The sequence below is a fragment of the Mytilus trossulus genome, chromosome 3 (assembly GCF_036588685.1).
Source record: "Mytilus trossulus isolate FHL-02 chromosome 3, PNRI_Mtr1.1.1.hap1, whole genome shotgun sequence".
Lineage (NCBI taxonomy): Eukaryota > Metazoa > Mollusca > Bivalvia > Mytilida > Mytilidae > Mytilus > Mytilus trossulus.
This window is the reverse complement of record NC_086375.1, coordinates 48,265,131-48,279,003: the sequence shown is the minus strand read 5'-3', so window position 1 is coordinate 48,279,003 and position 13,873 is coordinate 48,265,131. Positions and strand designations below refer to the sequence as shown.

At 31.0% G+C, this 13,873-nt stretch overlaps 1 protein-coding gene across 1 annotated transcript in view; it reads right to left on the bottom strand.

Annotated features, from left to right (window-relative positions):
* The window catches only part of LOC134711692 (putative ATP-dependent RNA helicase DHX57), a 31,687-nt gene that overhangs the window by 16,138 nt on the left and 1,676 nt on the right, over positions 1–13,873 (bottom strand). The window contains exons 2-17 of the mRNA XM_063572468.1: positions 11,983–12,120; positions 11,509–11,697; positions 9,783–10,791; positions 9,150–9,271; positions 8,395–8,590; positions 7,849–7,973; positions 7,250–7,383; positions 6,689–6,743; positions 5,981–6,162; positions 5,563–5,669; positions 5,080–5,186; positions 4,509–4,568; positions 3,997–4,110; positions 3,149–3,312; positions 1,647–1,723; positions 427–522 (exon numbers count right to left, since the gene is read on the bottom strand). Coding sequence (XP_063428538.1) covers positions 427–522; positions 1,647–1,723; positions 3,149–3,312; positions 3,997–4,110; positions 4,509–4,568; positions 5,080–5,186; positions 5,563–5,669; positions 5,981–6,162; positions 6,689–6,743; positions 7,250–7,383; positions 7,849–7,973; positions 8,395–8,590; positions 9,150–9,271; positions 9,783–10,791; positions 11,509–11,697; positions 11,983–12,120 — 2,875 coding nt within the window. The remainder of the gene's footprint in view (positions 1–426; positions 523–1,646; positions 1,724–3,148; positions 3,313–3,996; positions 4,111–4,508; positions 4,569–5,079; positions 5,187–5,562; positions 5,670–5,980; positions 6,163–6,688; positions 6,744–7,249; positions 7,384–7,848; positions 7,974–8,394; positions 8,591–9,149; positions 9,272–9,782; positions 10,792–11,508; positions 11,698–11,982; positions 12,121–13,873) is intronic.

The following is a 13,873-nucleotide window of genomic DNA, read 5'->3' as shown; positions in this document are numbered from 1 at the left end:
TGATTTTAACAATAAATATTAGGTTATGGGTTGAGCAAATCTTAAATCAATATAACCATACAGTAACAGGCTTTTGTCAAGTCATAATCTAAGTCATGAGTTACTGCATCTTTTTTGTTGTTATTGTTTGTCCTAAAGGGAATATGTTTTAGATATTTGATGACTTTTGTTGAGTGTTGATTTTTTCCCATCTTGACAAAATTTATATATTTATAGGAGTTTATTGTATGGTTCTAGTATCTGCTCATCCTTTGACCATAAAATTGTGTCAAGATCCAAAGTGCTTTTTCTTATTTAACACACTATCATTTTCTTGTCTTTATTTTTAAACTGTCTTTACTCTTCAAACATAACCTTTATTTAAAATGTTCTATACTTAAAAGTCCTGTTAGGAAATATATTCAAAAGTTCTGAATGATTTCTTACATTTTTTTCATCAAGAGCTCCAAGGTCCTGCAAACGTTTAGTTGCTGCTAGAATAGAATCTTCTTCTGGAGGTTCTAGTAACTGTTCTAATACTTCCTATAATTAATATATAATAAAAAAAATAATATTTGGCTAAGACAGATGCACATAGAGAATAAAATAATAAAATTTCTTCAAATTTCAGTAACATCTTTACAACAGCTAACTTTATAGCATAAATTGCCATTTAGTGATCATTATTATGACAATTTATCCATATCTTTGATGTAAAATAATATACTTGCAATTCTACCATCAGATATATATTTTGGGGGCCTCTGTGGCCGAGTGGTCTAAGTAGTTACTAGTTTACAACTGTAATCACTAGCCAGTCAACACTGATTGACTAGGATTGTCAGTTTTCCTATCAAAGGTCGGTGGTTTTCTCTGGGCACTGTGGCTTCCTCCACCAATAAAAACTGGCTGCCATGAAATAGCATAAATGCGGTGCTTAAAAGTGGCATTACCCAAAACTCAAAACTCAACTTAATGATCATTATTATAACACCTCATCCATATCTCTGATGTAAAATAATTTACTTGCAATTCTACCATCAGATATATAAGAAGTATAATGAAAATCAATCTTAAAATTTCAATCCATTTTATGTAGCACTTCTCTATTGCACATTTGGATACCACAAGTTTCCTATTTTCCCAAAGATGTTTGAAAGGCATTTACACAATTCGTAGTTTTCAAATTATCAGCTAGAAAACCACAGAGTTTTGATTTTTATCAAACAATCAAGGACCATAACTCTTTTAAAACATTCAAAGTTAAAATGACTGACAAACAAACCAAAGGATGGACAAACAGAATAGCTCCAGTGATCAAGCTTAATTCCATTAAAAATTCCACTAAAAAACATTTCCTGAGTTCTGCCTAAACAATTTTGATTCAACATCTTTTTTCCAAACAACTTTTGATAGTCTGAATTTACTTGCAATACCATGTTCAGCCTTAAATACTGTAAATTCAGAAATTATTGTGTGCATTTATTATTGCGATTTTGTCATTTTAGACTAAAATGCAATTATAATTTTTGCGATATTGAGAAAAATCCTGTTTAATTCAAATAAAATAGTTCAAAATGCGAGCTTAATTTAATGCGATTATAACCCTGTCACATTTTTCGCAATAATTTCTGAATTTACAGTAATTATTAAGCAGAAATATTTACCTTTGGTGACTGTTTTGTGAAAATATCAAGCATTTTAATCCTCAGTACAATCTGTTCTAAGGGTGCTCTCAGTATCTCTGTAACAAAAATTAAAGTCAAAAACATCTGTAGGAGGTACAGGAACAGAAATTTAATCATTTGTAACATTAACAGGGTAGAATGACTGAGTGATTTTGGCATTTATTTTAGTGGGCAAGCAGCTGTACTTCGGAAATTTAGCTTTTCTTTTGAAATTAAATATTATGTGTAAACTTAACAATTTTAATCTTTCATTTTACAGTTGTAAATACCTGGTATGTCTTTTCGCGAAATTTCAACCACATCAATAGAAAGTTTTCAACAGATAAATCATCAATATAAATGTCAGCAAGTATACACAACAGATACTGTGACAGTGATACATGTATCAATAAGTATTTTTACCTGGTATTGGTTGTTCAATAAGGTGATTGTGATATCTACAATAAGTATTATTACCTGGTATTGGTTGTTCAATAAGGTGATTGTGATATCTACAATAAGTATTTTTACCTGGTATTGGTTGTTCAATAAGGTGATTGTGATATCTACAATAAGTATTTTAACCTGGTATTGGTTGTTCGATGAGGTGATTGTGATATCTACAATAAGTAGTTTTACCTGGTATTGGTTGTTCAATAAGGTGATTGTGATATCTACAACAAGTATTATTACCTGGTATTGGTTGTTCAATAAGGTGATTGTGATATCTACAATAAGTATTTTTACTTGGTATTGGTTGTTCTATAAGGTGATTGTGATATCTACAATAAGTATTTTTACCTGGTATTGGTTGTTCAATAAGGTGATTGTGATATCTACAATAAGTATTATTACCTGGTATTGGTTGTTCAATAAGGTGATTGTGATATCTACAATAAATATTTTTACCTGGTATTGGTTGTTCAATAAGGTGATTGTGATATCTACAATAAGTAGTTTTACCTGGTATTGGTTGTTCAATAAGGTGATTGTGATATCTACAATAAGTAGTTTTACCTGGTATTGGTTGTTCAATAAGGTGATTGTGATATCTACAATAAGTATTTCTACCTGGTATTGGTTGTTCAATAAGGTGATTGTGATATCTACAATAAGTAGTTTTACCTGGTATTGGTTGTTCAATAAGGTGATTGTGATATCTACAATAAGTATTATTACCTGGTATTGGTTGTTCAATAAGGTGATTGTGATATTACAATAAGTATTTTTACCTGGTATTGGTTGTTCTATAAGGTGATTGTGATATCTACAATAAGTATTTTTACCTGGTATTGGTTGTTCAATAAGGTGATTGTGATATCTACAATAAGTATTTTTACCTGGTATTGGTTGTTTTATAAGGTGATTGTGATATCTACAATAAGTATTTTTACCTGGTATTGGTTGTTCAATAAGGTGATTGTGATATCTACAATAAGTATTTTTACCTGGTATTGGTTGTTCAATAAGGTGATTGTGATATCTACAATAAGTATTTTTACCTGGTATTGGTTGTTCAATTAGGTGATTGTGATATCTATGACTTGTAAATAGATGAAAACAAAGACCATGTTTCACACGTCCAGCTCTGCCTTTCCTTTGTATAGCATTAGCTCTAGATACCCATGCTGTATCAAGACTCTCCATGCCTCGGGAAGGATCATACCTGAAATTCATCATCAACACAATGTCAAAAGTTATCAAACTTCAAAATATATCATTTCTTTTTAAGTGTCATTCAATACTTAAATTAGATTGGGAGAAATGTTTTAAGGGCATATGATAAGTTTTGATCCTGCAGTGAGTTTTTGACAAAAATTTTGATACAAGTTATTTTTTACCTAAGCAATTCAAATATGTAATAAAAAAATATACCTTCATGTTAATATTATGTTAAAAAAGATGGGTCCATGTACTCATTTTAAAGTTAAATCAGTCTAAATCATAAAAATAGTCGAAAAATGCATCTTTTTCTGATATGTCACAGTTAAACATCTGACACAAAGATATTCTACAAAAGCAACATCATTACCTCCCCTGTTACTGTATCATTTGCCCTTAATTAATTATTAATAATGGAATGTTGATATCCCTATTGACACTTGACCCATCGCGCAATGTTTCATTTCAACAACCAAATTCATAAAAATTACTTTCATAAAAGAATATTCTAATAAACTTTTGACACAGAGATATGCATGCAATTTTTTCAGTTTAATGCAAATATTGATATTAAAATTGGAATACTTCCACATGTTGTCTATCCAAAGTATCAAAGTCAATGAACCATGACTATTCATTTTACAGTTCTAGAAAATAACAAACTAGCTTGATAAATACAATTTTCTACCTCTTTTCCTTCATTTTCCCCACATCAATGACAAAAACAATATCATCTATAGTAATAGAGGTTTCTGCAATATTTGTTGCTATGACAATTTTTGTAACTCCTTCTGGTGGTTTTCTGAAACAGAAAAGTAAATCAATGATGTTTTAAATATACTTTTACAAGAACCTTACATGAGCCTGCATCAGTCACTGGGTCAAAGTTTCTTACATGTCATACAGTTGACACTTTTAAATTTGTTGATTAAGACAAACAAAAATTAATTTAAAAGGAATTTTTAAAAATCAGGAGTTACTACTAAATGTATAAAATTAATGCAAATCTATCATCCAATTTGAACAGACATTTAACTTTGAGATTACAGGAATTGAGAAATAATGAAATTTGCTTACTTCAGAATTGTAGTATTTGATAAATATTTTGTTTTTGCTATACATGTTTTAACCCTTTCACCTTTAATCCTGAATAGCAAAACTGAGGTCAAACAAGTTATCAAGAAACACACATGTACTTACGTGAATACCAATTGTTGATCTTCACTTGACAAAGAAGAGTGAAGTGGTACAATCTTATATCTGGAATACATTTCACATATATGCATATGCTGACAAAATGATGTATTAGTGATTAGCAGCTTAGTTTTTACATTTTAACAACCATATCAAGCAAATTTTAATTTAATTTTAATTTATGACATAATTTCTGCAAATAAAACAATTTGAAATACAACTGATTTATTTTGACCTTCTTTTTTTTTTACCAAAATTGTACTTTCCCCATCAAAAGAAACAGTATGTTTTTTTCTTGGTATCAATTTTCAGTGGCGGATCCAGGAATTTTCATAAGTGGGGGCCCACTGACTGACCTAAGAGGGGCCTGCTCCAGTCACGCTTCAGTGATTCCCTATATAAGCAACCAAATTTTTTCCCAAAAAGGGGGGGCCCAGGCCCCCTGGCCCCCCCTAAATCCTCCTCTGATTTTTTTTAATCTTGCCACTCCTTAATTGTCATCAGGAATATCAATATCTGCAGAAGTATTCATTTATTTTGGTGTTGCCTTATTTCTACCTATACATAAATGACTTACTTTCTTTGATTCCTCTGACCAAACACAGGACTTGTGTGGAGAAGATCTAGTACTGTTTGAATGTCTGAGAATCCTTGTAGAAATACTAACACCGAGCCATTGGGAAACTAAATGTATATCAAATAATTTTTAATGTTATTTTATGGAGAAGAATTAAAGACAATAATAAAATTTTTATGAATAATAATAATCTCAAGTTTCAGTGAAAATTGGTCATGTAGTAATACAATTCTAGATCAGCAAAAGACTTTTTACATTTTATCCTCCAGTATATCTTTTAACAAATTGGATTTATGCTGTCTGTGATAACAGAGTAGAACTTGCCAATTTGTGAAAATGCTGACAATTACGAATACAGAAACATGGAAATGGTTTAATTCTCTGAAACACGACATGGTTTTTATAGCTATTTCTGTAACAGCAGACTCTCACTTAAAAAATATTTTTACACTGATATAACAAGAAAATAATAGGTATATTTACATCATGATCTCCATCTACGATAAACTCTAGCAAGGACACGACAAGGTCAAAGTTGATCTTATTCACATCCATCATAGACATAGTTTTAAGGACTGTTTTACTGTAATCTAAAACATTTTGATTTTTTTTATTAATGAATATCTTTTGTAAACATTGACTTTTCTATACTTCTAATATTTCTTTTTTCTCTCTTTAAGTTGTATATATTTAAATAAAAAATCAACACCAATTTCTATGTGTGTTCACAATGCAAATTATCAATAAACTTTATATCAATTTGAAATGTATAACTGCTGTAGGAGATATTAAATAAGTGCATACTTCTAGTAAAACCTAATAAAAAAAAGTATTTTCAAAATTTCCAAATTGTTAATTGTATATTTTCATTACAGTTGTAATCTTTTTATAACAAGTTTACCTGGAAATCTCATTTTAAGTTGTTTAACACTGAGATTTTCATCTTTGACATGTTCAGCAGCTGGCTTAGAAGGATCATTATTTATAAATTCAAACTCATCATCGTAGTCTGCGCCATACTTAAACACAGCATTAGATTTCTGTAAAGGTCTGGCATATGGTGACTTTTCTTCCATTACAAATCTATAACAAAGTTAATAATACAGTTAAAACAGATCCCAATTAAATTTGCCCTAGGAGGATTTAAGTTCATAATAGTGATCATTTACAACTGCAAATTGAGGATTAGATTTGCTGTTTTTATCTTACATTTACTGCAATTTTAACTGGGTTTAGATTACATTGTTAAATATAAAATTCACATTTATATTCATGCACATTTACCAACAAAATATTATAAAATTAAGTATGAACATGGGGAATGTGTGAAAGAGACAACACCCTTAACAATGAGCAGAAAACAGCCAAAGGTCACCAAAGGGTATTCAACGCAGCAAAAAATCATGCACCTAGAGGCAGGATCAGCTGACCCCTACACACAAATGTGTACTAGTTCAGTGAAAATGGACGTCATATGATTAAACTATATGTTCATTTTTAAACAGTAAATTTCTAATTTCATTACAATTTTGAAGATTTTCTCTAATAAATGCAAGCTTAAATTTCCTAATCTACATGTAGGCTTCTCTGGTCCTCATCTAAAACTTACCTCGTCATATCCAAGACATCCTCTAAAAAATACTGATCAACAGGAAATGTTCTACCTGAAGTGTACATAAAGTATTGTATTATTGCTACATGTAAGTACAATTATCATGAGAATCAAGATAAAATCCCAATCTTGTATCTTGAACTAATATGTGATAATGACAATAAAACTGTCAAGAAACACTTTTGTCTAAGAGAGTGTAATATCTATCAGTGGTAATTGGCTATTTTGTGCCTCACACCACTCTTTTGAGTTTAGCCCATTGCTACTGATTTTGCAACAGTTTGTTATTTTTCATAAGGGTGTCCTACGTCTGGAGCCTGTAGTTTAGTGGTTGTCATTGTTTCATATCTATCCCATTTTTGTTTTTGCAAATCATTTTGTTATAATGGTGACCTATAATTACTCAAACCTACTTTTTTTCTAGAGGATAGTTTTCTCATTGACAATCATGTCTTTTTTTTACTTTTATAAATTGTGACTTGGATGGAGAGTTGTCTCATTGGCACTCTTACCACATCTTCTTATATCCACTCATCTTATTTCATAAGGTTTAATTACCTGGTATATCTATGACAGGACAACCATTAAAATATGCTGAAAATAGGTCAGCATTTAACGTGGCACTCATCAGAATGATTTTCAAGTCAGGGCGAGTATACAAAACATCTCGCAAATACATAATTAGAAAATCACTGTAAAAGATAAATCTTAAAATAAAACAAGTCAAATGAGATAATTTATACCAAGATTATTAGATAACTTAATTTCATGCACATAATATTTGCCTCAGCCAGTGGTGGACATTTCATGCAAAAGAAGTAAATACATTTGTAATATAAATGAATCAAATTTGAAAACAGAGTAGACATGAAGACAAGATGAAAAGGGAGTAAATCCATGAACGCACTTTAATTGACCACATTCCTGCGTTTGTAAACAATGCAAGAAATGACATTTGCCTTGAGTTAAATAAGAAATCAGACTGAAAAATCACTTTATGAAAGATAGAGTGTTTTAATAACATTGTAACAGTGCTTCAATTTGCTTTTATATAATATAGGTTGTGGAGAGTTGTCTCATTGGCAATCATACAACATCTTCTTTTTATAATTCAATTAAAATCCAATAAAACAAGAGAGGAATATTAAAGCATTAACCTTTCCTGTGATCGTTCATGGACTTCGTCAATGATAATATGTGACACTCCCTCTAACTTTGGATCTCCTTCTAATCTCCTCAATACAATACCAGTCGTACAAAATAATAATCTGGTCATGTTAGACTGAAATAAAATGTATAAACAGTTATCAAGTTAACCTTGGGTTACAATATATAGTATAGGTACTGGTCTTACCTAGCAATAGGCACAAGAACACACTTATATTTTAGTTCATTTCATTTAGATAATGAATCTCAATTATAACATTTGCACCTGCACATTCTCAATAATATTTTTACAGGTTGGTGTACTACCTTTGGGAGGGACAAATGATATCAAATTATAAAAAACTGTATGAGCTCTAATATGAAAAATGTAATGTTAAGGGGTCTTGAATTCTGTTTGACAGCTTTTGACATATTCTTGACCTTTTTTAAAATGGACCAAATCACTCCCTATTTTCAAAATGCATGCCCTAAATGTTTAACTGTGTTATTGGAATGTCAATTTCTTAAAGAATGTATATTTCACTTTTTAGCATTACCTGTACTTTCTCTAATCTGATTTGATATCCCACACTTCTGCCTAGTTTCTCAGCCCTCTCTTGGGCCACTCTCTCTGCCACAGACATAGCTGATATTCTTCTGGGTTGTGTACATAGCATATTACATAAATGTAAACCTTTACCATTCAGATAGGAATCAAGGATAAACTGTGGTACTTGTGTTGTTTTACCACATCTGAAAACAGAATAAGTTGTTGGTAAAATTGAGTATGGAAATGGGGAATGTGTCAAAGAGACAACAACTGACCAAAGAGCAGAAAACAGCCAAAGATCACCAAGGGGTCTTCAATACAGCAAGAAAATCCAGCATCAGGAGGTGTGCTTCAGCTGCCCCCTAATCAAAAATATGTACTAGTTCAGTGATAATGGACATCATACTAAACTTCGAAATATATAAATGAAACTAAAATCAAAAATAATACAAGACTAACAAAGGCCAGAGGCTCCTGACTTGTTGAATGTACACTACCCGGTCATTTAATCCTTATTAAAGTAACCAATTGCACTACCTTTCTCTGCAGATTCAAAATTGTAAACTTAGATAAATAATCCAAGGTTTTCCTCTTACCTCAGCCTCTCTTTGAAAATAAATAATTCAAATATACGAAAACTTGTGTATCAAAACTTAAAGGCAAACTCAAATTTTCAATATTCCCTTGACAAGAAGTGCCTCCCCCTAAATGATCGAATATATATATCTAGCTTAAAGACTATTCTTAACAGAAGTTACTTACCCAGTCATACCACTTATAACTGTTACTTGATGTCCTTCAATAGCTGACAATAACTCATCTTGTTTGTTCCATACAGGTAACTTTTTCCTTTGAGACATCATTGATTTGTATTTGGGTATTGTCTAAAATATTCAATTTAGTAAACTATAAAATTATCTTCTTCAAATGGAATTACAAAAAGTAAATACATGTATTGAAAAATTTGTTACATATTATAATTTAGAACATCAAAAGGTCATTTACAACATTTCAAATGTTGTTGTTCTAATGTTTAGAAAATCATTTGCTTCATTTGTGTCACAGATTTAGCAACTGATTCTTTACACATTAAGTCATTTTATAACATTTTTTTGTTACCGTTACATTCCAGTTGATTATCTTTTATCTCCAGTTTGTATTTTTTTTATGCTTCCACATTGAAATAACAAAGTTAGAAAAAAAATGCATGTTTATTCAAATATTATATCTACAAATGTAGATGTTAGAACATATCCCCCACAAAATATGGATGGGTAGTATATTTAAAATATTGTTTTAGTGATTCCCTATTGTATAAACAACCAAATTTTCCCATGAAAGGGGGCTCCCTGGATTAGCCTATGAATAATCATACAAATTAAACATATAACTTACCTTTTTTCTAACAAATTCTTCCTTGAGTATTTTGTTTTGCTTTAGAACTTCTGCTTGATTTATATGAAAATCTTCAGTTTCTCTAGAGGAAGTACGTTTCCTCTCAACTTTGAAATCAGGCTCTTCTTTCACATCTGATTCGCTCGTGTTTATAATAGCATTTACATCTTCTTCACTTATTTCAGTATCACTGTCCTGGTCATTAGAGGTTTCATGTAATTGTTTTTCTATTTGTGATTTGGGTCCAGTCGATTCCTTCTGTTTCCAGGAGGGACTAGTACATTGGGGAAGACTAGATTCTAATGGCATTTTATCTACAAGCTGTTGTAATAAAACTTCATCTTCTAACAAACTTACTAAGGCAAAGACTATTGGTAACTGAGATTCAGAATATGTCTTTGCCTCCTTGTACATATGTTCTGTAATATTTAATGCTATATAAGGTGGAAACATAGGATCTAGAGCTGAGAATCCAATATATGGAGGTTCTAACGGGTAAAGATTATCTTTTGTGAAACGAAGATCCAGTTCAAAGTTTGTATCCACTTCCTGTTTTAAGTGTCTGTCATCAACATCCTGTATGTTTTTGTTTTCCAAATCGTGAGTATATCTACATCTATGACCGAACCTACAAGCACCTTTCAAATGAAATTTACAAATTTCCTCAGATTTCCTTGATGTTACATCAGAGTTTGCTGATTTTTCCGGTTTAAAAATTAAATCTCTTAATAGTTCGCATTGAAACTTTAATGTCCATATTTTGTTGGGAATTTTCTCAGTAAAATTTTCATCATAAATCGACTGTAAAGCAGTCATTTCTTCATTTCTTTGCTCAATAACTTCATCAAATGTCATTCCATTTTCAGTCAAAGTTTTGGTCATGTCATTTTGCTCTTCATCATCTCTTTCTTCAAGAAAGCATTGAGAAAACAAATACTCATAGGCTACACCCAGGTCACCATCATTTACTTGTAAAGCTTCTATACAACTTTGTCTTTCATAACCATACCTGTATAATAGAAGAATATGTATTACAAAACTATAATATTGTAAACATTTCTTACCATACTTCAGGAGAATTTAAACTTAATTTCACTATCCATTCCTCAAAAGCATCACTCTATCACAATTTTTGCCAAAATGTTTGGTCAAGTTCAGTCACTGAGGTCCTTAAATGCAACTGACTTCTAAATGAAAAAAAAAAGTTTCTTTACATATACATGTATTACATAATTTTATATAATTACATTAGAAACAATTCATTTGTTTAATAACCAATTTTATTGAGAAAAAAAAAATCAGTTTATTTAGATATCTATAGAAGCTATACAAGAATGCATGCATTGTTAAGCATAGCTCTACTTGTTATTCATCTGTATAATAAAGTAATGAGAATAGTGTGATGAAAAATTTAAGGTCGGTCAACATCTTTTAAATTTCAAAGCTGTCTTCGAATTTGGGCGGTAGTCCGAAGCCTGAGGCGTGTAAAATCATCGTCTGGCCTGTAAATTTCAATTTGTATGCGCCCGTTGGGCCTGTAGAAATTCTGTAGTGTTAATAACTTCAGCCGGGATAGAAACAAGCATATGTGTAAAATATTGTAGCGAAATTGTATGTAAGCTAATTAGACACAGGATCTGCATTTCAATCAGTTAATACATTGTAATAAAAACATTATGAATGTAAAATTAATGTCTGAGTTATCTAAACTTTTAAAAAATCCCACCTTAATAACTTATTCAGTGCATAAGGACTGATACTATCTTTCTGTGGACAGTCTGCTGCTGTCTGACCTCCCATGATACCCAAGGGTATTGTATCTTCCACATATAATGTGTTATCTGTCAGCCAATATTGGTCTTCATATCTTACATCTAGTTCATCATACTCTGGTACCTCTTCATAGTCTTCATCACTGTATAATAAGTATGTTTTCAAGTGTTAATTTTAAAATAAATGTCAAATCAAAGTACATATATTAAAATAAAATAAAAAGATGGAATGCTTTGAATTCAACATCAAAAGTATAATTATCACCTATTAAACTAGATTAAATATAAAATTCCATTAGATTAAAACTTAAACTTATCATCTACACACATAAAAACAACTTTTATAATTAAGGATTATGATATAAAATAACATCCTTTAAATTGTTTTGCTAACTTCATATAATAATTTCTTTAAAAAAAAATAAAACCTGTTATCATTGACAAATTCTTCTTCTTCTTCTTCATCTTCATGTAGATTTTTCAGCATGTCTCTGACCATGTCTTGATTTTCTACACTCATGTGTAGTCTCTGCATCTGAACTTTGACTTCCTTGACACCTTCATTTCTTTAACAAACAAAAATAAATGAGAATGAGTAAGCTTTACATAAAAACATGTAAAAATGAGGATTATTTTAGTGTGTTATTTTTTTTAAACAACAACTTGTCTAGGCTCAGCAGGCAGCATTTAGAAGCAAGAACACAGACTTGCAAACTCCAACTCAGAATATGTGTCTAAGAAGGGTGATATGTCTTCCTGTGGATTGAATGAATGTCTTCAAAGTATCAATTTTTAAAAATATGACTCATCTTGTGGGTCTATCATACTTCCACAGACAACATAATTAATAAACTTGAGTTATTTTGTCATATTGTATATCTTAATATTTTAATAACTTGTCTGAATGTTTATGATTACATTTTGGTCCACATATCAAAAAAATTGTGCTCAAACATAGACAAAGTGTGATGTGTGCATACACCATTGAACTCACTTCCAATGATATACATATCAATAATTATTTATATTATGTCAAATATTATCAGATTCCAATTGAACCACCTAAATGCCCATTTGACTATTAATAGGTGCTGATACAACTAGATGCCTATTTGACATTTCTTAAGGTGCTTATTTGACTTTTTCTTTAGATGCTGATTTGACTTGTACATGTCGATTGGGTGTGGGCCGATTTGCCAGTGGGCGATTTTGTCATGGATTCATATTAAGGGAGCTACCATTTGATTTTTAGGGGGAGGGGGGGGGGGCTGTCAACGTCCATTGGAAACTTTGTTATAAACATTGTCATATTATCTGTTCCAGTCATACATGTGAACCTCCCGACGGGAGTACAAAACTCCCGTTTTCAGGGGTCTCCTCCCGTCCTCCCGTTTAGGAGAAAAAACTCCCGTGTATGAAATATTTCATGAATGAAAATTTTCAGACGCCATATTTGATCATTCTTACTACTGTACGGGTGTAATTGACACCTGTGTTAATTTTACCTGTACACCAAAGAAGATGTATAATTATATGGCTTCACTTGACAGCTTGGGTGTCAAACATACTGGTAATCCTGTTGGAAAAAATATTCCATCTCATTCATTCCGTTAGGAAAATTTAATGTAATATTTATTCTTGTGGAAATAATATTCCAGAATATGTTTTCCTTTTGGAACTTATATTATGAAGGAACTTCTATTCCGTGACAGAGCTACATGTAGGATGAAATTTGAAAAAAATAGGCAGGACAGGAGGCAGGATGAGACACTTGCAAAAAAAAAAGGGCAGGATGACAATTTATGTAAAAAAAGTCAGGATATACAACAAAAAAAAAAGAGTGATAAATAAAAAGGCAGGACAGACATTACAACTAAAAAAAATGCAGGACAAAATTTTTCATCCTAGTCACCCCATAAAAATCAAATGGTAGCTCCCTATAGTGCCTAACAAGATTGTGTGAGGTAGACGAAATTGACTTTAAAACGATCGTATTGACTTTTGATGTGCATAAATAGGCAGATCGGACATCGTTAGACTTTATTTACTTATTTCTTAAGTTTGGGATTAATTGTTATCATCATATTCCAATGAGACAGGAAAATGCGTTTTTTGGTTATGATAAATAATGATTTTGCCTGCTATAGTCGTGCGTAAAATATATTTCAGGATTTCTGTTAAAGGGGCACTAGCTACGATATATATAAAAAATAAAGTATGATTTTTTTTAGATCAATCATTAATCAAATTGGAATAATGAAATAATAATTTGCTTTTAGCAATCAATTTCCTTTAATTTTGTTGAAATAAGCGATTAAA